This window comes from Triturus cristatus, chromosome 4_2 (assembly GCF_964204655.1).
Source record: "Triturus cristatus chromosome 4_2, aTriCri1.1, whole genome shotgun sequence".
Lineage (NCBI taxonomy): Eukaryota > Metazoa > Chordata > Amphibia > Caudata > Salamandridae > Triturus > Triturus cristatus.
The window spans coordinates 620,405,458-620,427,723 of record NC_140586.1 but is presented as its reverse complement, the minus strand read 5'-3'; the positions used below and the strand labels follow the sequence as shown (position 1 = coordinate 620,427,723).

Here is a 22,266-nt window from a genome sequence, read left to right as displayed (position 1 = left end):
GAGGCCAGGGGTCTTACATATATGTTGAACAACAGGGGGCTCAGTATAGACCCCTGGGGGACACCATACGCCGAAGAACAAGTGGAAGAAGTGGCTTTCACGGAAAAGACTTGGAAAGTGCGCTCACTTAAAAAGGAGGCAATCCAAGCCAGCGCAGGACCATCTATTCCTAGGGAACAACGAGAGTCCAAAAGAATGGAATGGGACACGGTATCGAAAGCCGCGCTCAAATCCAAAAGGATGAGCGCAGAGGTTTCCCCGCGATCGATAGCGTGTCTCAGGCTTTCCGTTACTCCCAGGAGGGTGGTTTCTGTAGAATAGTGAGCGCGGAAGCCAGACTGGGATGGATGTAAAAATTCCGAAGATTCCACAAGGTGATATAATTGGGTGTTAACATGCCTTTCCAGCACTTTAGAGAGTATAGGCAACAAGGATATTGGTCTGAAATTAGCAAGGTTAGACATATCGGCTCCAGCTTTTTTTAAAAGGGGGACAACCATTGCGTGCTTCCAATCCTGTGGCACATGGGACTCAAGTAGAGAGGCATTTAAAAGCCTCATGAGAACTCGCCGGGATTCGAGATCAAACTGCTTGAGAATTTTGGCAGGTCTAGGGTCAAGAGGTGAGCCGGATCTTATGCTGTTTAAACAGGTGAAGAATGAAGCGTCGTCAAAAGGTTGCCAGTGCGTCAACTGCACAAAAGGGGGAGGCAGTTCAGTCCCAGCATCTGTCCCAAATGAGATACTGCTACATTCAAAGGAGGGCTCATAGAATCGTATATGCGCTCAACTTTGGCAATAAAAGATTTTGCGACAGAATTACATTGGGCCTCATCTAATGCTGGAGGAATAGGAATAGTGTCTGCACCTGTCAATTTTTTAACGACAGAAAAAAGAGTACGAGGGCAGTTCTGAGCTCGTGTGACTGTTTCCACAGTATAGGCAGCTCTCGCAGATTTGCATTTGGAATGATATTCTTTTAATGCCTCTTTATATACAGTCTTCAGAGAGATTGTAAATGAGTGCCTCCATTTACGTTCTAAGGCCTTGCATTTAGTCCGCAAGACCTTCAGATCAGCAGAGAACCAAGGTGCCGGGAGGCGGTGAGGCCTAGAATGTTTTAGGGTCGGCGGTAAAAGGGTAGTGACGGCGTTAGCAAGCCAATGAGAAACAGCAGTGTTCAATTCCGAGACAGGAACCTCACCTTCAGCAGGACAGGTGTTTAAGAGGTGTTGATTTAGTATGTTAATATCGGGTTTATCCCAACGATAAATTGGTACACCTTTGTTGAAAACACTAGTTTCCTGGTTCTTAGTGTGAAGTAAAGAGAAATGAACAGCGAAGTGGTCGGACCACTCCAAAGGGCAAGCACTCCGAGAACAATCAAAGGGAAGATTGGATAGAATGGGGTCCAGTTGATGTCCAGCGGAGTGGGTTGGGCCAACATTAAGCAAAGAAGGATTGAGGGCATCCAGATCAGATAAGAAACGTTTACTGATAGTACACTGCGAGTCTTCAAGATGCAAATTAATATCACCAAGAATGGTAAAATTGGCTGCCTTAAGCATTAAGGGGGATATGATGTTCGCTAGTGAGGATGTCCAAGAAAGGGCATTTCCAGGGGGGCGATAAATCAAGAGACCAGATAGAGTAAGTTGAGGATTAATGACCAGTTTGAAAAGAGCGGTCTCACTTCCAGGCATTGGAAGGGCTGCAAACTTGCACGTGTAGGAAGATTTAAAAATTATGGCAATTTCACCCCCCCCCCTTTCCAGAACTTCTGTCCAATCTCACTATTGCGTGGTTAATAGGGACAGCAATGGCCACATCAGGACCAGAGCAGTCCTGGAGCCAGGTTTCCGTGAGGAACAACTCATCAGGCTGCTCCTCAACAATAAAATCATGGATGTGATACTTATGCTTGGGGAGGGATCGACAGTTGATGCTCCAAAAAAGGAGTGTTGACTTATTTGAGTGTATCAACGATCTCCTCCGTCTGCCACGAGGTTGGGAGCGACGTATGGCATTACAAAGGGACATTCGGCCAGTGGAAAAACTACAACCTGCACATTGATAATTATGAGTGGGAAGAGAGCATATAGTGCAGTATGTACAGGGAGTAGACCGCAAGGATTCCAACACCTCACCTGAGTACGATAGTAAACCATTGGAACTACTCGTGGGAGTCATGGCCCCTTTTGGCACGGACGGGCACAGACGGGCTAAACTCAGGCGGAACTCCGGCGGAAGTACGGCGATCCACTGCGCGTATCCGCTGCGCGGGGAATAACCCCTTAAGTAGAGGTCGAGCGTCGGAGTGACGTCTAGACCGTCATGCAAATAGGCGCCGTCAGGCGTCCCACTCACCTAAGATGTCCGCCAAAACGAGCTACGAGGACGAGGGCCCGCAAAATGCGGTGAGTCTCCAAATTACAGTGCGGGTGAGGGGCATTCAATAAAACCAGGGGCAAACAACATAAACTAAAACGAAATAGGCAAAACAGGTAGTTTTAAAATGTAAAAAGCGCGAACACGCGCAAAAATCTGCTAAATGCACGTGGGAATGAGAGCAGCGCGCACTAAGTAGTCTTCAAGGTGCGGATAAATTAAGGTCTGTTATACCATTTGTTGTCCTTCTGACCCTGTTTTCATCTTTCATTTCACCCAGTTAGTTTGGGATCTTCTCTCGTTCACGCACTTAACACATTGCGTATATTTCCGCTTCCATTTGTCGAAGTTGTTGTTCTGATTATATGAGAAATGAATGCATTAAGAGTGCACTGGGTCGCCTGTACTCTGACTGCTGCCAAAGCCTGTTATAGAAAGACAGGGTTGCCACCTAGGATTTGTGCAGAAGCTACACTTGACAAAAATGAAAGTTACCAGTTCCTTCTCAGTGTTGTCAAGGTAAACCCGACAACCTGATTTTCCTGGTTTTTACATGTAGATAAATACCACAAGTTGTGCTAAATATGCTTAGCCGTGTACGCTTGATTAATGCCCCTTTCTTAAATTCAAATTAGCTAACTTTGATTTCTGTTTTTCTAGTCCATTGCAGCAGATCAATTGCTAAAGCTCATGAGTTCAGTGGATCCAAAGTAAGTACAAAATAATGTGTGTGCATAATGTTTACTGCATTACTTTATGATAGTTCAACAACTTGTATGAGAGAAGGCTGGTTTTCAGCATACCTTTCTTAAAGTAAGGCATGGGGTCAATTGCTTCTTGGTTAGTTGTTGGGGGTGGGTGGGGTGACCAATGTTATACAATTTAAAATCTAAATATAATGCTTGCATTGAAGAGTTTTGTTTAATTGTTTGTGACCAGGCATGCAGGACATCAGGGTTTGTGTTCCTAAAACCGCAGTGCTTGATAGTATGGTAGGATTGTGTTGTATATGGGTAATGGAACAGTTTCGTTTAATGGTAAGAGATACATGCTCAAGGTAGCATTGCAGCTAAATGTATGTTCAAACTCTGTTAATGAAATATATGTTGCTTTAACTCTATGTTGGTTTATGGTTTGATGAAATCTTTTTTTGTGTTGGGTGAAAATATTTGTTCGAGGCATATGAGCTGCAAATCTCACACTTCGCATTAGATCGCCATCTGTTGTTGGGCTCGCATGCTTACACATTGTTGTTCTCTTGGAAGACGTCTTTGTAGTCCTGAGATAGGTGACTCCTCCCTTTTAAGATAGTGCGCATGGGCATCGACTCCATCCTCAGATTGTGTATTTTTTTTTTGTTCCCGCCATTGGGTTCGGATGCAATTTTTGCGCAATGGTTCGAAATTTTCTCTCCACCGCATAAGGGTAATTCCATCTCAAAAGCTGGGATTGCAAGATGGATTGTTAAATGTATCCAAATATGCTCCCAAAAAGCCAAGCGCACATTAACAATTCCCCCTAGAGCGCACTGAACACGCAAACTAGGGGCTTCCATGGCATTCTTAGGTAACATTCCCCTAGAAGACATTTGTAAGGCAGCGACATGGTCTACAACACACACCTTCACTAAACACTATTGTGTTAATGTGCAAGCCAAGCAACAAGCTTCTGTAGGCCAAACTGTTCTTAAAACACTTTTTCAAACTACTGCAACAAATATAGGTGACCACCGCTAGGGGAGATACTGCTGTATAGTCTGATAAGTGTGAGATCTGCAGCTCATATGCCTCGAACGGAAAATGCTACTTACCAGTATGCATCTGTTCTTGGCATGTAGAGCTGCGGACCCTCACACGCCCACCCACCACCCCGGTACCTGTATATGTTCCAGTACTATCTTACTTAGATATACACACATGGATATCACTTTGTTTTCTACTAACTCCATTTCCCATCATGGCGAAAAACAATCTGAGGATGGAGTCTATGCCCATGCACACTATCGTCCAAGGAAGAAGTCACCTATCACGTGACAACAAAGACTTCTTCCATGATAACAGGGTGCAAGCATCCGAGCCCAACACCAGATGGCGATCTAATGCGAAGTGTGAGGATATGCAGCTCTACATGCCAAGAACAGATGCATTCTGGTAAGTACCATTTTCCTTTTGCAGCTTGAAATCTCTTATAATTTACATGCTTTTCACAATTCCTCCATCTAATGATTGCGACTGGACGTGTCCTTGTTTTTTAGTTTGTTAGGGTGTCAATTTGTGTCTGTCTAGACAGAGCCCTCAATGATGTCGACCAGGATTCACAGCGCCTATGTGCGTGCCCACCATGTTAGATTTTGTATTGTAATTAAGAAATTGGTTGTAATGCACTCTATATTATCTGAGTTCAAAACCATGATAAACACTTTTGTAAGTATAAATCTAAATATTTTGAAACTAACTTTGTGTTTACACCGTGGAAATGGCTTCACCCTAGCCCTATGCCAGATAAATGTGAAAAACCTAGAACAGTAGTCCTAGACACTGCATTTAAATATTGTTCCCAGGGCTGCCTTGTAATCTTATCAAACAAATTATGTAACAGTCCATATGGAATAATTCAAATAAAACGCGTGAAAAATACAAATCCGTTCTTTAATCCAGTTGATTTTGGGTGGCAAATTCTTTTCACAAATGTTAACTTTACGTATGTGTAGTCCAACATAAAAGTTACACTGTCGTCTTGTTAATGTCCTTTCAAACAAACACAGTACATTTCAGGTTTCTTCGTCAGGTGTCCCTACAATAAAAAAAGTAATATATATTTACTCATTTGATGCATGTCATCTAACTCATTGTACAGGTCTATCCTGGTGACAGACTCATTGAAATGGTAGGGAATTGGAATGTGAGAACTAACCACTGTAGAGACCGATCCTGTGGTAGAAAGTACGTTGTATACTAGTGAGAAATTAGATTTAAGTAAACTAAGGCGGAGGCTCCTTTGCAATAGCTAGCCTGATTGTGCTGCTTTAGCCACTGCGTAAAAAGTCATTGCGTGTATGAGTAAATTCACTCTCCCAACATGCAACGTGAGCAGTCAGCAAAGAGCCTGTGCCATGTGTGAGTGATGAAAGAGGAAGCATGATCAGAAAAACGTGATCCAGTGTAATTTAATTATGCTGATTTATAGTGCATTATGCGTGTCGCTACAGCTTTTGTGATCAATTCTTACCACTGAACAGGCAGCTGTAGCCTCTAATATGCCCATAATACCCGGTAACTGGCGTGTACCGGATTGCCCTCTGTAGTATTTCAATGCCGCAAAACATAATCTGACAATAAAAATCTGGAACCTAGAATATGAGGCATAATATCTATGAAACAGACACTTGCCTAAATGACCATCTTACGGATCGGTTTACGCTCGTGATGCACCGTCGACGCCATGCGAAAATATCCCGTTAGAAATCGTTAAAGTGATTCTGATCGATGCCGAAGACGCTGATGCTCTTTAGTCAATGCGTGCTAACGCTACCTGCTTGAATACGTGCCCGAGCAGTGAAAGGAAGTAAGAATCTGAGAGAACAAGATGCTTAACAGACAACGGGAAAGACCTATGCTAGTTAAGTCAATGTTTGGTGAACTATGTTAGCACTAAATATAATTTCCAATCGGAAGCTTTGAGAAAGTGCCATCTTTCTTGCATGGTATGCCCCCACTTTTTGCTGAACTGCTGAATGTACTTTGACTGAGTGTGCCCTGGACTCCTGCCAATCAGGTGCCCAGGGCCTATGTTCCTTCCCTAAAACCCAAATTGACAAACCCTGGCCACATGTCCGCCCCTGGTAAATGGTACCCTAGGTACCCAGGGCCTCGTGACCAGGGAAGGCCTCTAAAAGCTGCAGCACTAATTGTGCCACCCTTAGAGGCCCTGTACCCTAACACAAACAAACTGCACCTTGCAGGCTGAGTGTCTGGGTCCAAGACAAAACAGAGAGTCGACATGGCACACATCCCTGTGTGCCATGCCCACAACCTACACTGCCCTGGCATACATCAGCCACCCCTCTAGCTGGGTGCCCTACGCCAGTGGTGTGGGCACAGGAGCATGAGCTCTGTGCCCCTACAGTACCCAGGTCCATTCCTGGGCACTGTAAGTGCAATGCTGCCATTTACGAGTATATGATGCTGGGATCTCATCAAACACGAACTTCACAGCACCATAATGGCAACACTGAAGACTGAGAAGTTTGGTATCAAACTTCTCAGCACATTAAACCCGCACTGATGCCAGTGTGGGATTAAATGTACAAAGTACTACAGAGAGCATCCTAGAGATGCCCCCTGAACCTAACCTACAATCCACGTCTTGTCTGAGAGGCTGCCTAGGCTGCCACACAGCAGACATGTTGCTGGACCCCTGGGTGGAGAGCCCCCGCTTTCCTGGGCCTGCAACAATGCACATCCTAGGCAAGTTGCTAGGTCTCCTCCCCCAGGATGGGCAAGGGGAAGCTTCAAAGGCATGCCACCTTTGTGAGCTTCTCCAGGCCACTTGCTGTACTCCGTAACTGGCCCCTACCGGTTCTGACCCCTACTCTGGCGGGAAGACTGGCCGGAAACTCCAAGTCTGGACAGGGGATGTGCCAGCCCTGCCAACCCCAACCCTCAGGTGGGGGAGGCGAGATGAAGCACATCTCCGGGCCCTCGCCATCTTGAAGATGGGGAGCCCTACCCAATCAGGACTAGGCCACTGCCCCCCTCCCACAGGAGGGTGGCAGGATAGGGGGTGTACCCACCCCAGGACAGGGACCCAGTGGTCCCTGCCCTTTACCTACCTGTAACGCCCCTAAATGTAGTATTTAGGGGCACCCTGAACCTTCCTTCCTCAGATTCCAGATCCTAAAACAGCAAAGAAGATCAAGAAGAAAGAAGACCTGCCGTGCAGCTGCTAAGAAGAGGAAGACACCAACTGCTTTGGCCCCAGCCCTACAGGCCTGTCGACCCTCGAACCTGCTCCTGCTAAATCCCGGCACCTCCTGTGGCCAGCAACCTCACAAACCCCGGAGGACCTGGCTACCTTGTGACTCTGTGCACCTGGGACTCCCACGAGTAGTGGCTCTGCTCAAAGCAAGTATCTAACCCCTGGTATCAGCCCGGAACCGCGAACCCTGCACACTCTGCACCCGCCAAGCCTGGCCTGTGCCGGAGTGGACAAAGACCCAGAGGACGTCCCCCCGGCGACTGTGACCCCGAATACGGCACCCAAGGACCCACTTCGACGCTCCGGACGACGCCTGCAGCATCAGAACCAGGGACCCCCCAACCGCGATCAACAGAGGGTAGGATTTTCCGACACCAAAAGGCACCCTTGCGCCCTCCGGCCCCCTGTGCTCGACTCCTGGGTACCTACCTATCCTCCAACTACCCAACTTACCTCTTGAAACTTAAAAACTTATACTTTAAACTTAAAAACACCCAAATTGCAAACATGGGCCACTTTTTTGGCATCTAATACACTAATAGGACCATTTATATTTTGGTTCCTTGGCCTATTTTCTGTCTCAGTCCGACCCCGGATACAAATGATTACTAACATCAGGGAGCCAGAGCTCTCTAGTCCCACACAAGGCAGTTTTAATGTTCTCTCTTCGTGCCAAACAAGAGCGCCAGCACACAACCTACCTGATGTTGAGCAGGGGTCTGGTTTTGTGAACCTGGACATCGCATATTGGACTATACTTGCTGGTCTCCAAATACTGCACGAAGCACGTTTTACAAACTGAAAGGAAAAAAACATAAACCCTTGTGCGCGAATAAATACAATGCCCAAGCTAGTTCAGTGCCTCTCCTTGAAAGAGTTGCTGAAGAAATATTTCATTAAAATGGCGTGGTGCATAACTGGAATCTTTTTCCAAAATAAGTATGCGCAACTATTTACAGTGCAGATTACAGGAAGACACACACCATATACTTGTTGCTGAATCAGCTCCTGTTTTTATCACAGTGTCCCGGTTTTATGAAATGTGTGTGGAGCTCCACCACTCTTTACATTTCGGCTCAGTTTGTACACGCAAGACTACCTAAGAGATAGTCGGAAAACCATGAGCTCCTGCAGTTGGCGTGCAGTACACTCAGGTGTAAGCACCAGGTGTTGGTTATGTTCTACTTATAAAAGAGGAGGAGCTTGACTGACAAAGGTAGTCATTGGTTGAGTGTGGGTCGCAGGGGCGCATGGCTTACCGCCATAAACTCGTACAGGGGGTGTGGGAGCTCAGTGATGGTTGCTTTATTTATTAAAGGTGGGCGAGGCTAGCGATATCGACGGAGAGTACTCAACCAATAATGGACCTTATTACAACAAAGGTGGGAATCCCGCGGTGTCACAGGAATGTAGGCACTGGGTAAAGGTTATGTAAATAAAGGCGGGGGAGGAAGGTCCCCCGCGGATGTACACAGTTAGCGACTGTTATTGCATTAAAGACAAAGGGCCGGGTACTCACAGGAATGAAGGCACTTGATAATGGTCGTAGCGTCTATGAAGTACCCACCGCACAGCACGCACATTAGATGCGGATTCAGCTCCGTGATTTTGATCCTGGTGGTTCGATGCAGGTTTGCTTCGCAGACACATCTGGAAAGTAAAGCGATATAATTGGTCGTTAACATGGTTTCTGCGGACACCTGCCCCCGACAAACGCTAGGTCGGCCTCTCATTCAGCACCCACTGAGATAGGTGGAGAGTAGCTAAACACTACCACACAGCGGTCCTTTTGGGTTCAGTTTTACACTGGGACAATGCATGCACACCCACCGGCGGCTATACGGAAGCCTCGACATACATGAGTGTGCATGCAAACAACCCTTTCTACCCACGAGTGTGACCCGTCGTGTGCGGCTCCGGCAGCTCACCGGACTCTGTGGAGCTTTGTTCCCCGCCATAAGCTTTGCCTCACTCAGAAGGTGGCCGCGGCGCTTTGTTCTTCGGTATGTTTTGTCATGGACACACACAAACCTATCTTTTTTTTTTTTTTAGGTGACGCTGCTCACGTTCGCTCGGCACCTAGATAACCCCAGCCACGAAAAGCAGCACACACCGGCTCGCTTGCAGAAACCTCTCTACCTCTGCACAAACAGCCGGGGCTCACACTATAAGACACCTTTTCCAATACATCACTGCGTACATTTATGGTTGCCTTCTGGTCCCTGAATGTTTACCACGCTGCCAATCGCTGACCCAAGCCGTGCACACAGCACCAGGTAACACAAGCCGGAATGACAACAGAAGAGGAGTCTGCAGCCTGCACCATCGAGGTGGCTGCTAAACACGCCCGCAAGTGGTGCGCGCCACAGCGAGCCATCTGGTTTCCATTATCGTGCCCGGGCATGATAATTGAATCCACATGGGCGGCGGTGCGCGTAACAGACACCATTAGGCCATGGGCGGAGCAATGCGCCCGCCTTTGGCCTATTGCGTGCTCTGTTTGAAAAAAACACGTAATCAAAGCCCAATAGCGGAAGCCAACAGGAAAAGCACACGCACGAGCGTGTGCGATTCCAGGCTCCGTTTTGAAACCCCGGACAAAAGGATTCTCGCTGCGCGAGCAGTGCTCTGCACTGCATCGCTAGGCGCGAGACCTAAAAAGGACAAAAGAAGACGCCCAGCAGAGGAGACTGCAGAGAACAACTGACTTTTCCCCAGCCCTACCGGCCTGCCTGCAGTTTTCAGAGATCCTGCGCCAAAAATCATCTTGTCCTGCAGCTAGCGACCTCCAGAACTCCTGGGAGGACTGACTGCCTTCAACAAAGACCGGATCTCCTGTGAACACCAGCCCTGTTCAAAAGAAACTCCGAAAAAAACTCTGAGCCTGCTGAGGACAAAGAAACCCGACGCCTTGAACTATCACTGCACCTGTCGACTACGGCCCGAGTTCGAGAGGTTCACCGGTCTCAGCGAGTTCCCCAGCTTGCTCTGAGCTTGACCCTAGGAGCTTTGCTCCCTCAACCCCGTGGCCTGCTTGCCAGCAGCCACCAACCGGAGCCCCCCTATCTTCCTTAGGATAACATTGGGCCTCAACACTCTGCACCCGGCCGCTCTAGTGCCACTGGGGGTGCAACAACAGCGCATCACTGACCTTGGGAGACCCCTGAGTCTTGCCCCAGAACCCTAACTTAAAAGACCGAATACTTACCTCGAAATCGATAACCTGTTTTTCCTCATAGGATAACATTGACACCTTTTCTCCCAAAATGTTTCTAAGTGTCGACTTTTGAAAACTAAGAATATTCCTTAAAAATCGCACAAATAACCTAACGGAATTTTCTCAACTGTTTGCAGGAAAGGTCCCATTGCTGAACCCAGGTGTCCAGCACTGAGTAAGAAAAGTAACTAAAAGGTTACTTACCTGTGAATTGAATTTCCTTCCGTAGGATAACATTGGGGATTCTTTGTGAAAAAGATCCCAATTGTCAACTTTTGAAATACAAGAATATTCTTTACAAATCGTACAAACTGCAAAAATGTAATTACTTACCTGTTTTAAGTAGATTTCCCAGTGCTGAATCTTGGAGTCCAGCACTGGATTACAAAAGTAACGCAAACTAACTTACCTGCTAAGTGAATTCCCTCCCATAGGATAACATTGGTGATTCTATATGAAACGTGTCAGCTTTTGAAATGCAATAATATTCTTTAATAATCGTACCTCTAACTAAAACTAATTTACTCAACTGTTTAAAGGAAATGTCCCAGGGCTGAATCTAGGATCCAACCCTGTGTTAGTAAAAGTAATCTGAAAAGTAATTATCTGCATTTTACTTAAAAAGCCCATTCATTTGAATGTACTATACCTGCAATGTGTTGCAAAACTGCTTACTTAAAACTGTAACCAAAACCAGTACAAGTCATACTGCAATTTTGAACTGTGTCCATACAAGTAATTTACTACTGCAAAGGATTTATATGCTTACCTGTACCAAGCTTGCTTGGTTCTAGAAATAAAACAATATATTTTTTTATACAAATCAATTGGCCTAGAGTTCAGTTCTTGTGTGTGAATTAATTTGCTGACTGAGTGTGTACATCAAATGCTTACCACTGTCCTCTGATACTGCCTTACTGCTCGACCAAGCTACCACTTTAGAGAGTAAGGTTCTATCTAACTTTAACCTCTGCCAAACCGCTGGAGACCCTTGGACTCTATACACACTGTACCTCACTTTGGTGCAGTATATATAGAGCCAGTTTCTTACAGAAGTCCATCAAAAAACATGTGCACGAGTTTTCCTCTTTGTTAGACACATGGCGCGAAGTGTTTTTGTATTGGCCTACACTAAAAATTATACGCATTCTAGTAATGAAGAGAATAATTTGTTTTCTTGTAGCACGATCATTCTGTACCCCCGTCCCCCTCCCCCTTTCCACTCAGCAGCGTGAGACCCTAACGGGTGAGTAGTCGTGCTTTATAAGAACATTGATTGATAAACTAATAAGGAAAAATATCTGAAAGCCTTTGATAGAGGACAATGGTTAATACTTACTTCTGATACATGTGACTTGTGAATTATCTAAAGTGATTAGCTTTGTGTTTATTAATTTCTAGGTTGAACCATGTAGCTGCTGGACTTGTTTCGCCAAGCGTGAAATCTGATGCTTCTAATAAGGAGATAGAAGAAGCAATGAAACGAGTAAGGGAAGCACAGTCATTGATTTCAGCTGCTATAGAGCCAGGTAAGCTTAATTTGCTTAAAAACACACATTTCCTGTGACACTATTGAATAGTCAAATGAATATGTGGTTCAGTGTACAATTGTGTTTTGAGCATCCCAGCTCGATTAGTGTAACGAACATGTTCATCATCAAGTTTGTATTCCCCTGTGACTGTCCAAATGCATGCAGGCAAAACAAAGTAATTTTGCAACATATTTATTTGTAACATTAAAAAGACCTAATTTTACTAGGTCACTATGGCATATCCAGTGTGTTTTTTCTCAGTATTTATGAGCTTTTGTCAACGTGCAGACCGTAACAGCAGTGTTGAAATGCAGTGACAATCAACCCACTTCATCACTATTCTGCAGCTGTTAAACAGTTGCATTGCTGAGATCGATATCCCATTCCATTACAGGATTGGATAAGCCAACCCAAACTTGCCTTTCACCCAGCCTTTTTTCCTTATTAAAGACCCTGCCTATCACAGAACCTATCATTGAGTATCACAACCATCTTCCTGACCGGTGCAGTTGAAATATAAATCTACTGCCGTTTGGTTTTCTTAAGCCTGCTGGGGGACCATACTAAGCGTAGGTAGGGATATAGTATGGAAATGGCCACCATGCTCATCATTGACGTTACATTTCAAATGGGAAAGTACTATGTCTGCCATTTTTATATTTCCAAATTTGGCACTATGTAGATCATGACTTTATGATCAAGACCAACCTAACAGGGGTGGCTGAGTCCTAGCCTACTTCTCTACCCGTGCCATCTGTATTTCTGCAGCAATCCTGGTTTCTGCTTAGTTTTAACTGCTGCATGGGGTCGCTTGAAGCTGTGAATGATGGCCTGAAAGTCTACCATTCTGCATAATGCGTAGAATAAACAGAATTGAAGGCTAAAATACCAACTAAAAACTATGATGGTGCTTGTAGAAGTTGCGAACTTGGTGACGGTCATGTTTGATTTGTGATTTCCAATTTGTACTTAGTTTAAAACTACATTCTAATCCCTATGCCACAAACGCTATCTAGAGTAGAGCTCCATCTACATTTTCTGCAAAGTGTTATAAAATATCTTGCTACGTCTGATACCCCCCATTGGCTTGAAAAGGACTACTGTGCCCATGTTTGACTAGGGTCACAATGTTTCTTCATTTGTTCCCGGAAATCTCTAGTTTATGCCAAGTTTGTACTCTGGTATGATCCCTTTCAGCTTTGTAGCCTGTCTGAAGTGTATGTAAGCCATATTTACTTTCATAAAAATATTGTACATTGTAAATAATACATAAAAACTGTGTTGCACAGTTAGAGAAGATGATGGTGGAGTTGTTGCAGGCAGAAGTACATTCAAAGAAAAAGGAGAGAAGATGTGTAGAACCGGTGGTGGTGGATAAGAATAGAGCAGCAGTAGTTGGAATATGATCAAAGTAGGTTACCAATCAACTAATTGTTTGAAGATGGTAATTTCAGTTGGTTCTTCAAATGAGCACCTAAAAGAGTCAAATCTGCTTTTTTTATTTCACAGAGGGACATCAACTCTTGAGTCCTTTTCTGCCATCGTTTTCTGGGATGGGTGAGCAGAGGAGTGTTACTGAGGGGGTGATGTAGGGGTGCACAAAGCATGCACCTTTCTATTGATAGGATCTTTCATTAGATGCATGGTGTGAGAGTACCCTCTTTCTGCATGGTTGCCCCCACTTTTTGCTGAACTGTTGATGTGCTTTGACTGAGTGTACCCTGGGCTCCTGCTAAACAGGCCAATGGCCTATGTTCTTTCGCTAAAACTGCATTGAAGCCTAAACCCAATAGGCATCTCTGGCCACAGGTCAGCCCCTGGTAAATGGTACCATAGGTACCCAGGAAAGTGTGACCAGAGAAGGCCTCTAAGGGCTGCAGCACTTATTGTGCCACCCTTAGATGTCCTGTACCCTGACACACACACTGCCTTTGCAGGCTGCGTGTCTTGGTGCAGAACAAAGTGAAGAATCGACATGGCACACACCCCTGTGTGCCATGCCTACAACCCACTGCAGTGGCATAGGTCAGTCACCCCTCTAGCTGGGTGCACTATACCATTGGTGAGGGTACAGGTGCATGAGCCCTGTACCCCTACAGTGTCTAAGTCCATTCTTGGACATTGTAAGTGCAGTGCTACCATTAAGAGTATATGGTGGTGGGAGTTTGTCATTACGAACTCCACAGTACCATAATGGCTACACTGAAAACTGAAGTTTGGTATCAAACTTCTTAGCACATTAAGCCCACACTGATGCCAGTGTGGGATTTAATGAAAAGTGCACACAGAGGGCATCTTAAAGATTCCCCCTACCACTAGTGTCCAGGGTGAGTGGCTGCTTTCAGTTGCCACCACCAGCCCTGTTTCTGGACCCCTGGGTCAAGAGCCTGCTGCTCTTGGGGGCCTGAAACAATGCACATCCTGGGACGAAGTGCCAAGCCTCTTCTTCCAGGGTGGGCAGGGTTCACAAAGGAGAAGCTTTTAAGGCTTGCCGCATTTGTGAGCTTCCCCAGGCCACTTGCTGCTTTCAGCAGCTGGTCCCCACTGGTTGCGACCCCTGTTTTGGGCTGGAGAACCGGCAGGAACGACGGGTGAGGAAGAGAGGTGTGCCCACCCCTTCCAACTCCACCCCTCAGTTGGGGGAGGGGGGCGGGGGCAAGGTGAAGTACAACTCTCAGTCCCCGCCATCTCGCAGATGGGGGGACTCAGCCAACCAGGTAAAGGCTTATGCCCCCGCCAACTGGAGAGTGGCATAATAGAGGGTGTACCCACCCCAGGGAAGGGACTTATCAGTTGTGAGAAAGTGGGTTTCTGTTGCAGTAACCCCCCCCCCCCTTTTTTGCCTAATAGCTGATGCACTTTTCCTTGTTGTTCCCTGGGCTCCTGCCAATCAGGTGCCCAGGGCCTGTGTTCCTTCCCTAAAATACAAACTCCAAATTGACAAACCCTGGCCACATGTCAGCCCCTAGTAAATGGTACCCTAGGTACCCAGGGCCTTGTGACCAGGGAAGGCCTCTAAGGGCTGCAGCACTCATTGTGCCACCCTTCGAGGCCCTGTACCCTTACACACACACACTGCCTTTGCAGGCTGAGTGTCTGGGCACAGGACAAAACAAAGAGTCGACATGGCACACATCTCTGTGTGCCATGCCCATCACCTACACTGCCAAGGCATATGTCAGCCACCCCTCTGGCTGGGTGCCTTATGCCTATGGTGTGGGCACAGGAGCAGGAGCCCTGTGCCCCTACAGTACCCAGGTCCATTCCTGGGCACTGTAAGTACAGTGCTGCCATTTACAAGTACATGGTGCTGAGAGCTCGTCAAACACGAGCTCCACAGCACCATAATGGCAACCCTGAAGACTGGGAAGTTTGGTCTCAAACTTCTCAGCACATTAAACCCGCACTGATGCCAGTGTGGGATTTAATGTACTAAGCACCCCAGAGGGCATCTTAGAGATGCCCCCTTACAGCTAACCTGCAATCCACGTCTGCTCTGAGGCTGCCCAGGCTGCCACACAGCAGACACGTTGCTGGACCCCTGGGTGGGAGAGCCCCTGCTCTCCCGGGCCTGCAACAATGCACGTCCTGGGTGAGGTGATAAATCTCCTCCCCCAGGATGAGCCAAGGGAAGCTTCAAAGGCATGCCGCCTCTTGGAGATTCCTCAGGCCTCTGCAACCCCCCACACTGGAGGGAAGCTTGGCCGGAAACCCCATACAAGGACAGGGAATGTGCCAGCCTGCCCACCCCACCCCTCAGGTGGGGGAGGCGAGGTGAAGCACATCTCCGGGCTATCGCCATCTTGAGGATGGGGGGCCCTACCCTATCAGGATTAGGCTACTGCCCCCCTCCCACAGGAGAGAGGCAGGATAGGGGGTGTACCCACCCCAGGACAGGGACCCATTGGTCCCTGGCCTTCACCTACCTGTAACGCCCCTAAATCTAGTATTTAGGGGCACCCTGAACCTTCCTTCGACAGATTCCAGATAGAAAACTACAAGAAGAGCAAGAAGAACAAGGACCTGCCCTGCAGCTGCTAAAAAGAGAAGAAGACACCAACTGCTTTGGCCCCAGCCCTACCGGCCTGTCGACTCTCGAACCTGCACCAGCGCGGCATCTCTCGTGGCCAGCAACCTCACCAACCCCGGAGGACCTGGCTACCTGTTGGCTCTAAGCCCCTGGGTCTCCCATGAGTAGAGGCTCTACTCAAGAAACCTATTTTTAACCCTGGGCAACAGCCCGGAACCGCGGACCCAACACACTCTGCACCAGCCAAGCCTGGCCAGTGCCGGAGTGGACAAAGACCCTGAGGACGACCCCACGGCGACTGTGACCCCGAGTCCGGCACCCAAGGACCCCCCTCGACATTCCGGAAGAAGCCTGCAGCCTCAGAACAGAGTGCCACCCCAACCGCGATCAACCAGAGGGTAAGATTTCCGACATCAAAAGGCACCCCTGCACCCGGCGCCCTGCGGCCCCCTGTGCCCAATCCCGGGGTACCCACCTAACCTACAACTACCCAACTTACCTCTCGAAGTGGTGGTGGCACCTGAAGCATCCTCGTCCCCGAGCCTGCAGCCTTTTTCCAAACCGGAACATTTCCATTGAGCGCCCGAAGGCTCAAAAGCACCCTGCACCCAGCCGCCCGAGTGGCCCTGGCAGTGCCCTCTCTACACTAACCTACTTCCCCACTTGCCCTGAGTAAGTGACCAGGAGCCCAGCTCCCACAGCCGCGTGGCTTGCCAGACAGCAGCCACCAACCAAGGCCCCCCTATCCCTCATAGGATAACATTGGGCCTAACTCTCTCTGCACCCGGCCGTCCTGAAACCGCTGAGGGTGAACCAACTGTACCTACCTGACACTGGGGGACCCCTGAGTCCATGCCCGGAATTTCAACTCTGCCAGTCAAGTACTTACCCTTAAACCGCTAACTTCATTTTCCTCATAGGGTAACATTGACTGGCTTTTTCTTCAAAAATCTTCTTTTTTTTTTGAGTTCAAAATGTTTTATTAGATTTTCCATAAGAATGAACAAATACAGACAATACAGAAAAAATTTATCACAAGCGAAAATACCTATATAAAATAAAACATTTCTAAAAGCAATTCTAAATACAAAAGTTAAAGATGTGTATATATAATCAATTAGAAGGAGGGAAGATAAACTAAAAAGAAGGGCAGGGAGGGAGCCATGAAGAATTGCATTGTCAACTTATTAGAAAAAAGGAGCTACATTCATCATATAAGGCGTTAAATAGAATGACTGTAAAACGGTGAATCAAGTATAAATATACAATTATAAGTATACATCTATGGGTAACCAAAACGAGTGAAACAAACTAGAATTGTGATTGATCCCTTTCAGGGATAATTGAGCACCTCTTCTTGTAAAAATGACCCATGACCACCAAGCATGAACCGATAAAGACGAAATATCCTTCCAGCAAAATGTAATGGACTTTAAAGCAGCTGATATTAGGAAGTTAAACAGTTTACCTTCTAATTCAGTTAAGTTATGCGTAAGATCAACAGCTTTACATATTAATATTTTGTAAGAAATAACATCATGAATATGAAATATTTGTTGAATAATATCCCAAACATCAGACCAAAATTTAAAAATTAATGGACATTCAAAAAGCATATGTCGTAGTGAACCAGGGAGTAATTTACAATGCCAACAAATGTCGTCTTGCATCAGCTTAGCACGAAATAAACGCACTGGGGTCCATAAACAATTAAATAAAATATAAGAATTGGTTTGGTAAAGTGAAACAGGCAGCCATCCTGAAATACTATTAAGCCAAACAGTCGTCCATGTATCGTTGGACAAAGAAAGGGAAAGCTCATCATTCCAAAATGTTGAAATAATATTTAGATTGTTTCCTATAGAATTAGATAATTTTTTTATATAAAATAGAGACAGTATGTGATGACGTAGAGATAGTTCGAATATATAGTGCTAAATCTGCTTTAACATTAAATGGGATACCATGAGGGAAGGAGTCTAAAATTGAATTACATAACGATTCATATTTAATAAAATCAGATTGAGGTAAATTAAATTTCATTTGTAAAGCTTCAAAAGAAATAAAAACATTGTCAAAATAGATATCTTTAAGATAAAAGATACCAGCTTTAATCCAAGCATTCCAAAAAGTAACAGTTCTATTCAATTTAATCACATTACTATGCCACAATGACATATCTTCAGTATGAGTCATAGGGATCAAAAAGATTGAATCCAGGTCATTAAAAATGAGTTTAGTGGATTTAATAATAACCGATTTATGCACATATATTGACCTATTGGACATTGTTAGCAAGGTGGTCAATGGAAAAGGATCCACAAGAGACTGCTCTATATGAAACCATGTAGGTTGGTTCTTTAAAGAGGAAGGAGAAAACCATATGGAACTTTGTTTCAGTATAAATGCTTTGTGATATAGAAAAAAGTCAGGCAAGCCAAATCCAGCATTGCATTTAGGTACTTTTAATTTTTTATAACCAATACGAGTTGATTTATTATTCCAGAGAAATTTGGAGAGAAGTCTATCAATGTTTTTATAGAATTGAATAGGAATCATAGCAAGTGTATAAAAATTTTTAGGAGCAATAGTCATTTTAATGGAGTCCATTCTACCCCACCAAGAGAGGTGAAGTGAAGACCATTTAGACGTTTTATCTTTAATATAATTCAGAATAAAATTACTATTTAATGTTAATGTTGCTTTTACGGAGGACGCAAATAGAATCCCAAGATATTTTAATTTATCTTTTTGCCACACAATATCAGCCAAGGGTAACATATCAGGAGTACAAAAAATGTTTAAAGGGAAGAATTCAGTTTTATTAATATTAAGTTTATAACCAGAAACCATGGAATATTTTGTAATAATTTCTAATAGGGCAGGCATTGAGGATAGAGGTTCACTAATAAATAACAGCACATCAGCATAGGCTAAAGTTTTGATATTAATCTCCTTAATCTGAATACCTTTGATATTAACACAATTTCTTATATGAGTAAGGAAAGGTTCAATTCCAATGAGAACTAAAAGTGGAGAGAGGGGACAACCTTGTCTTGTGCCTCTAAAAAGAGAAAACTGACTAGATACTTGACCATTAATAAATAAACGAGCAGTAGGGGCATAATACAGAGCAGAAATCATGCGTATAAACGAAGCACCAAAATTAAATGATAATAAGGTTTGAAATAAAAATTGCCAATGGATTTTGTCAAAAGCTTTCTCTGCATCTAAAGCCAAAATTCCTGCGGGGGAACTTAAAGTGGAACTCTGTTCAATAATGTGTAATAAGGTTCTTGTGTTATTTGTAGAATATCTATTCTTCATAAAACCAGATTGATCAAGATGTATAATAGAATCCAATATAGGGGACAGTCTAGAAGCAAGTATTTTAGCATACAATTTACAATCTTGATTAATTAGGGAAGTAGGGCGATAATTTGAAACAAGAGTGGGGTCTTTATCTGGTTTAGGAAGTACAATAATTAAAGCATCAGTAAAGGAACCTGAGATCGTTCCTGAAGAACCAAAAAAAGTAAAAAGTTGAAATAAATAAGGCAAAAGTTGGGACTGGAACTCTTTATAAAACTCTGCTGGAATACCATCTGGGCCAGGGGATTTTTTTTTTTTTATGGATTTAATAGCAGCTAAAATTTCCTCAGTAGTAATGGGTAAATCTAGCCTAAGCCTGTCCGAGTGTGAGATTTTGGGCAAATCACATGTATCTAAAAAAGAGTCCAGTATGGAAGGATCATGAGGATCAGGCTTATTATATAAAGTAGAGTAAAAATCCAAAAATTCCTTAACAATATCATTATGAGATATTGCAATGTTACCATTAGGACCATGAATTGAGGTAATTTGCGTTCTATCTTTTTTTATACGTAAATAATTAGCTAAAAGCTTCCCAGATCTGTTGGCATTAAAACGGAACTTAGCCTTAGAATTAGAAATTTGGATGCCCGCTCTAGTACTAAGGATTGAGTTAAATTCATATCGAAGCTTTTGTAGCTTGACTTTAAATTGAGGATCATTTGATGAAATAAAAAGCCTTTCAAATTTCGCAATTTGTTTTTCCAAACACCTGATACGTGCGTTGAATGTTTTATTTTCATAGGCCATAATTGAAATAGTTACACCCCTAATGTAAGCTTTAAAGGCGTCCCATCTATTGACCATGGAAGTGGAACCTTCAGGATTGAGTAAAAAATAGTCCTGAATAGCATTTAAGATTTTAGGCTTATTATGTTCATTAAGAACAATTCCAGTATTCATACGCCATCTAGTTTGGTTTGCAAAAGTTGAAGTTAAATTCAGAACAAAAGAAATCAAGGCATGATCTGAGATATCAATATTACCAATCTTAGGAGTCTTAACAGATTGGACTAATTGTGTGGAGACTAAAAAATAATCAATTCTAGAATGCGAATTATGTGGATTAGAGAAAAATGTAAAACACTTTTCTGTGGGAAAGTGCAAACGCCAAATGTCAACTAATTTGGTGTTATGAATAAATGACTTAAAAGCATGAAAAACCTTAGGAGGGCGAAATTTAGTACTAGATATTCTATCCAATAATGGGTCAGCAATAACATTAAAGTCACCTCCAACAATTAAAGGAACTTTACCCAACTTTAGAACCTCGGTGGTAATATTAGACCAAAAAAGAGGGTCATCCGCAGTAGGACCATAAACATTGAGCAAAAATATGACTGAATCATGAATTTTAATTTTTGCTATAATAAATCTTCCATCTGCATCCGAAATTTTGCTTAAGACTTGGCAATGCAATTTTTTCGCAACAAAAATAGCCACCCCATTTTTTTTACCAATTGCAGGTGATGAAACAATAGTATCTACCCATTTCTTTTTCATATAATTTAAAATGTTGTCATCTATATGAGTCTCTTGAAGAAAACAAATATCTGCCTTACAACTACCTAAATAATCTAAGATTTTTGTACGCTTAACTGGATGACGTAAACCTTTAACATTTAGTGAAACAACTTTAATATTGTGGATATTAGCCATAATGAAGAGAGAAAGAAGAAAAAATCAAGAAGAGGAGAAAAAGAAAAGAAGGAGAACGATAATGAGAGAAAATAGTAGCTCCAGAACAAGTAAAAGGAGGTGAAAAAATTAAAAAAAGGAGAAAATGACAAACAGGGTACAAAAATATCAAAGATGAGACGCACATACGCTCAACAAGCATGACCTAACCGTTGGAGCCCAATGTAGTAATGGTTCATTAACCTGTCAGAAAACAAAAAGGAAATTAGCTATAATCAGGTATTAGAGTCATGAGTATCCATGGATTGCTGTGAACGTTGATCCAAAAACTGACGCAAGTCCTCAGGACGTTGAAAAGATTTTGACAGATTGTCTTTCCAGATACGCATTGTTGAAGGGTCAAAAAGACCATATTTGAATCCAAGACTTCGCAGTTAAGGCCGAAGAGTAGAAAATTCCTTGCGGATTGAGACTGTTTCCTTGGCAAAGTCTTGATGAATAAAAATTTTATTCCCATTGACCATTAAGGAAGGAATCTCTCGTGCTGCCTTTCGAATCAAAACCAAATGATGATGTCTGAGGACTTTGAAAATCATTTGACGAGGTTTGGTATGTTGAGGATTGCGATGTGAAGGGATTCTATGGGCCTTGTCAATCTCAAATTTTTCTGGAAATTTAATTTGTAGAAGCCCAGGAATCAAATTTTCCAAATACAACCTACAGTTGCCACTCTCCACATCCTCTGGTAAATTAAAAATGCGTAAATTGTATTGTCTGTTACGATTTTCCATCTCTAGGAGCCGGGTAGACAAAGGAGATATTTTAGCTACAAGAGGAGTGAAAGTCTCAAGCTTAGCCTTATTATCGTGTATTTTAATTGCATTATCAGATATTTTCATTGACATACTCGCCATTTCCTTTCGAACATTTTTAATCTCTGAGGCAATAGCATCTGTGTTCACACAAAGCGCTTGAATTTCCTCCAAAATTAAGGATAATGAAGGTTCTGTTGACTCTACCGCCTTTGATTTAATTGGCGGAGGTGAAACCTGCTGCTTTCTTTTCGGATGAATATTTTTATTATCCATGTTGATTTGGTAGCAAAAGTAGGAT

General features: G+C 44.0%; 1 protein-coding gene across 3 annotated transcripts in view; it reads left to right on the top strand.

The window, feature by feature from the left end:
* The window catches only part of SRSF11 (serine and arginine rich splicing factor 11), a 214,799-nt gene that overhangs the window by 66,702 nt on the left and 125,831 nt on the right, over window positions 1-22,266 (top strand). For all 3 annotated transcript variants that reach the window (XM_085602290.1, XM_085602289.1, XM_085602288.1), the window contains exons 5-6: window positions 3,048-3,097; window positions 11,983-12,110. In XM_085602290.1, coding sequence (XP_085458416.1) covers window positions 3,048-3,097; window positions 11,983-12,110 — 178 coding nt within the window. The remainder of the gene's footprint in view (window positions 1-3,047; window positions 3,098-11,982; window positions 12,111-22,266) is intronic.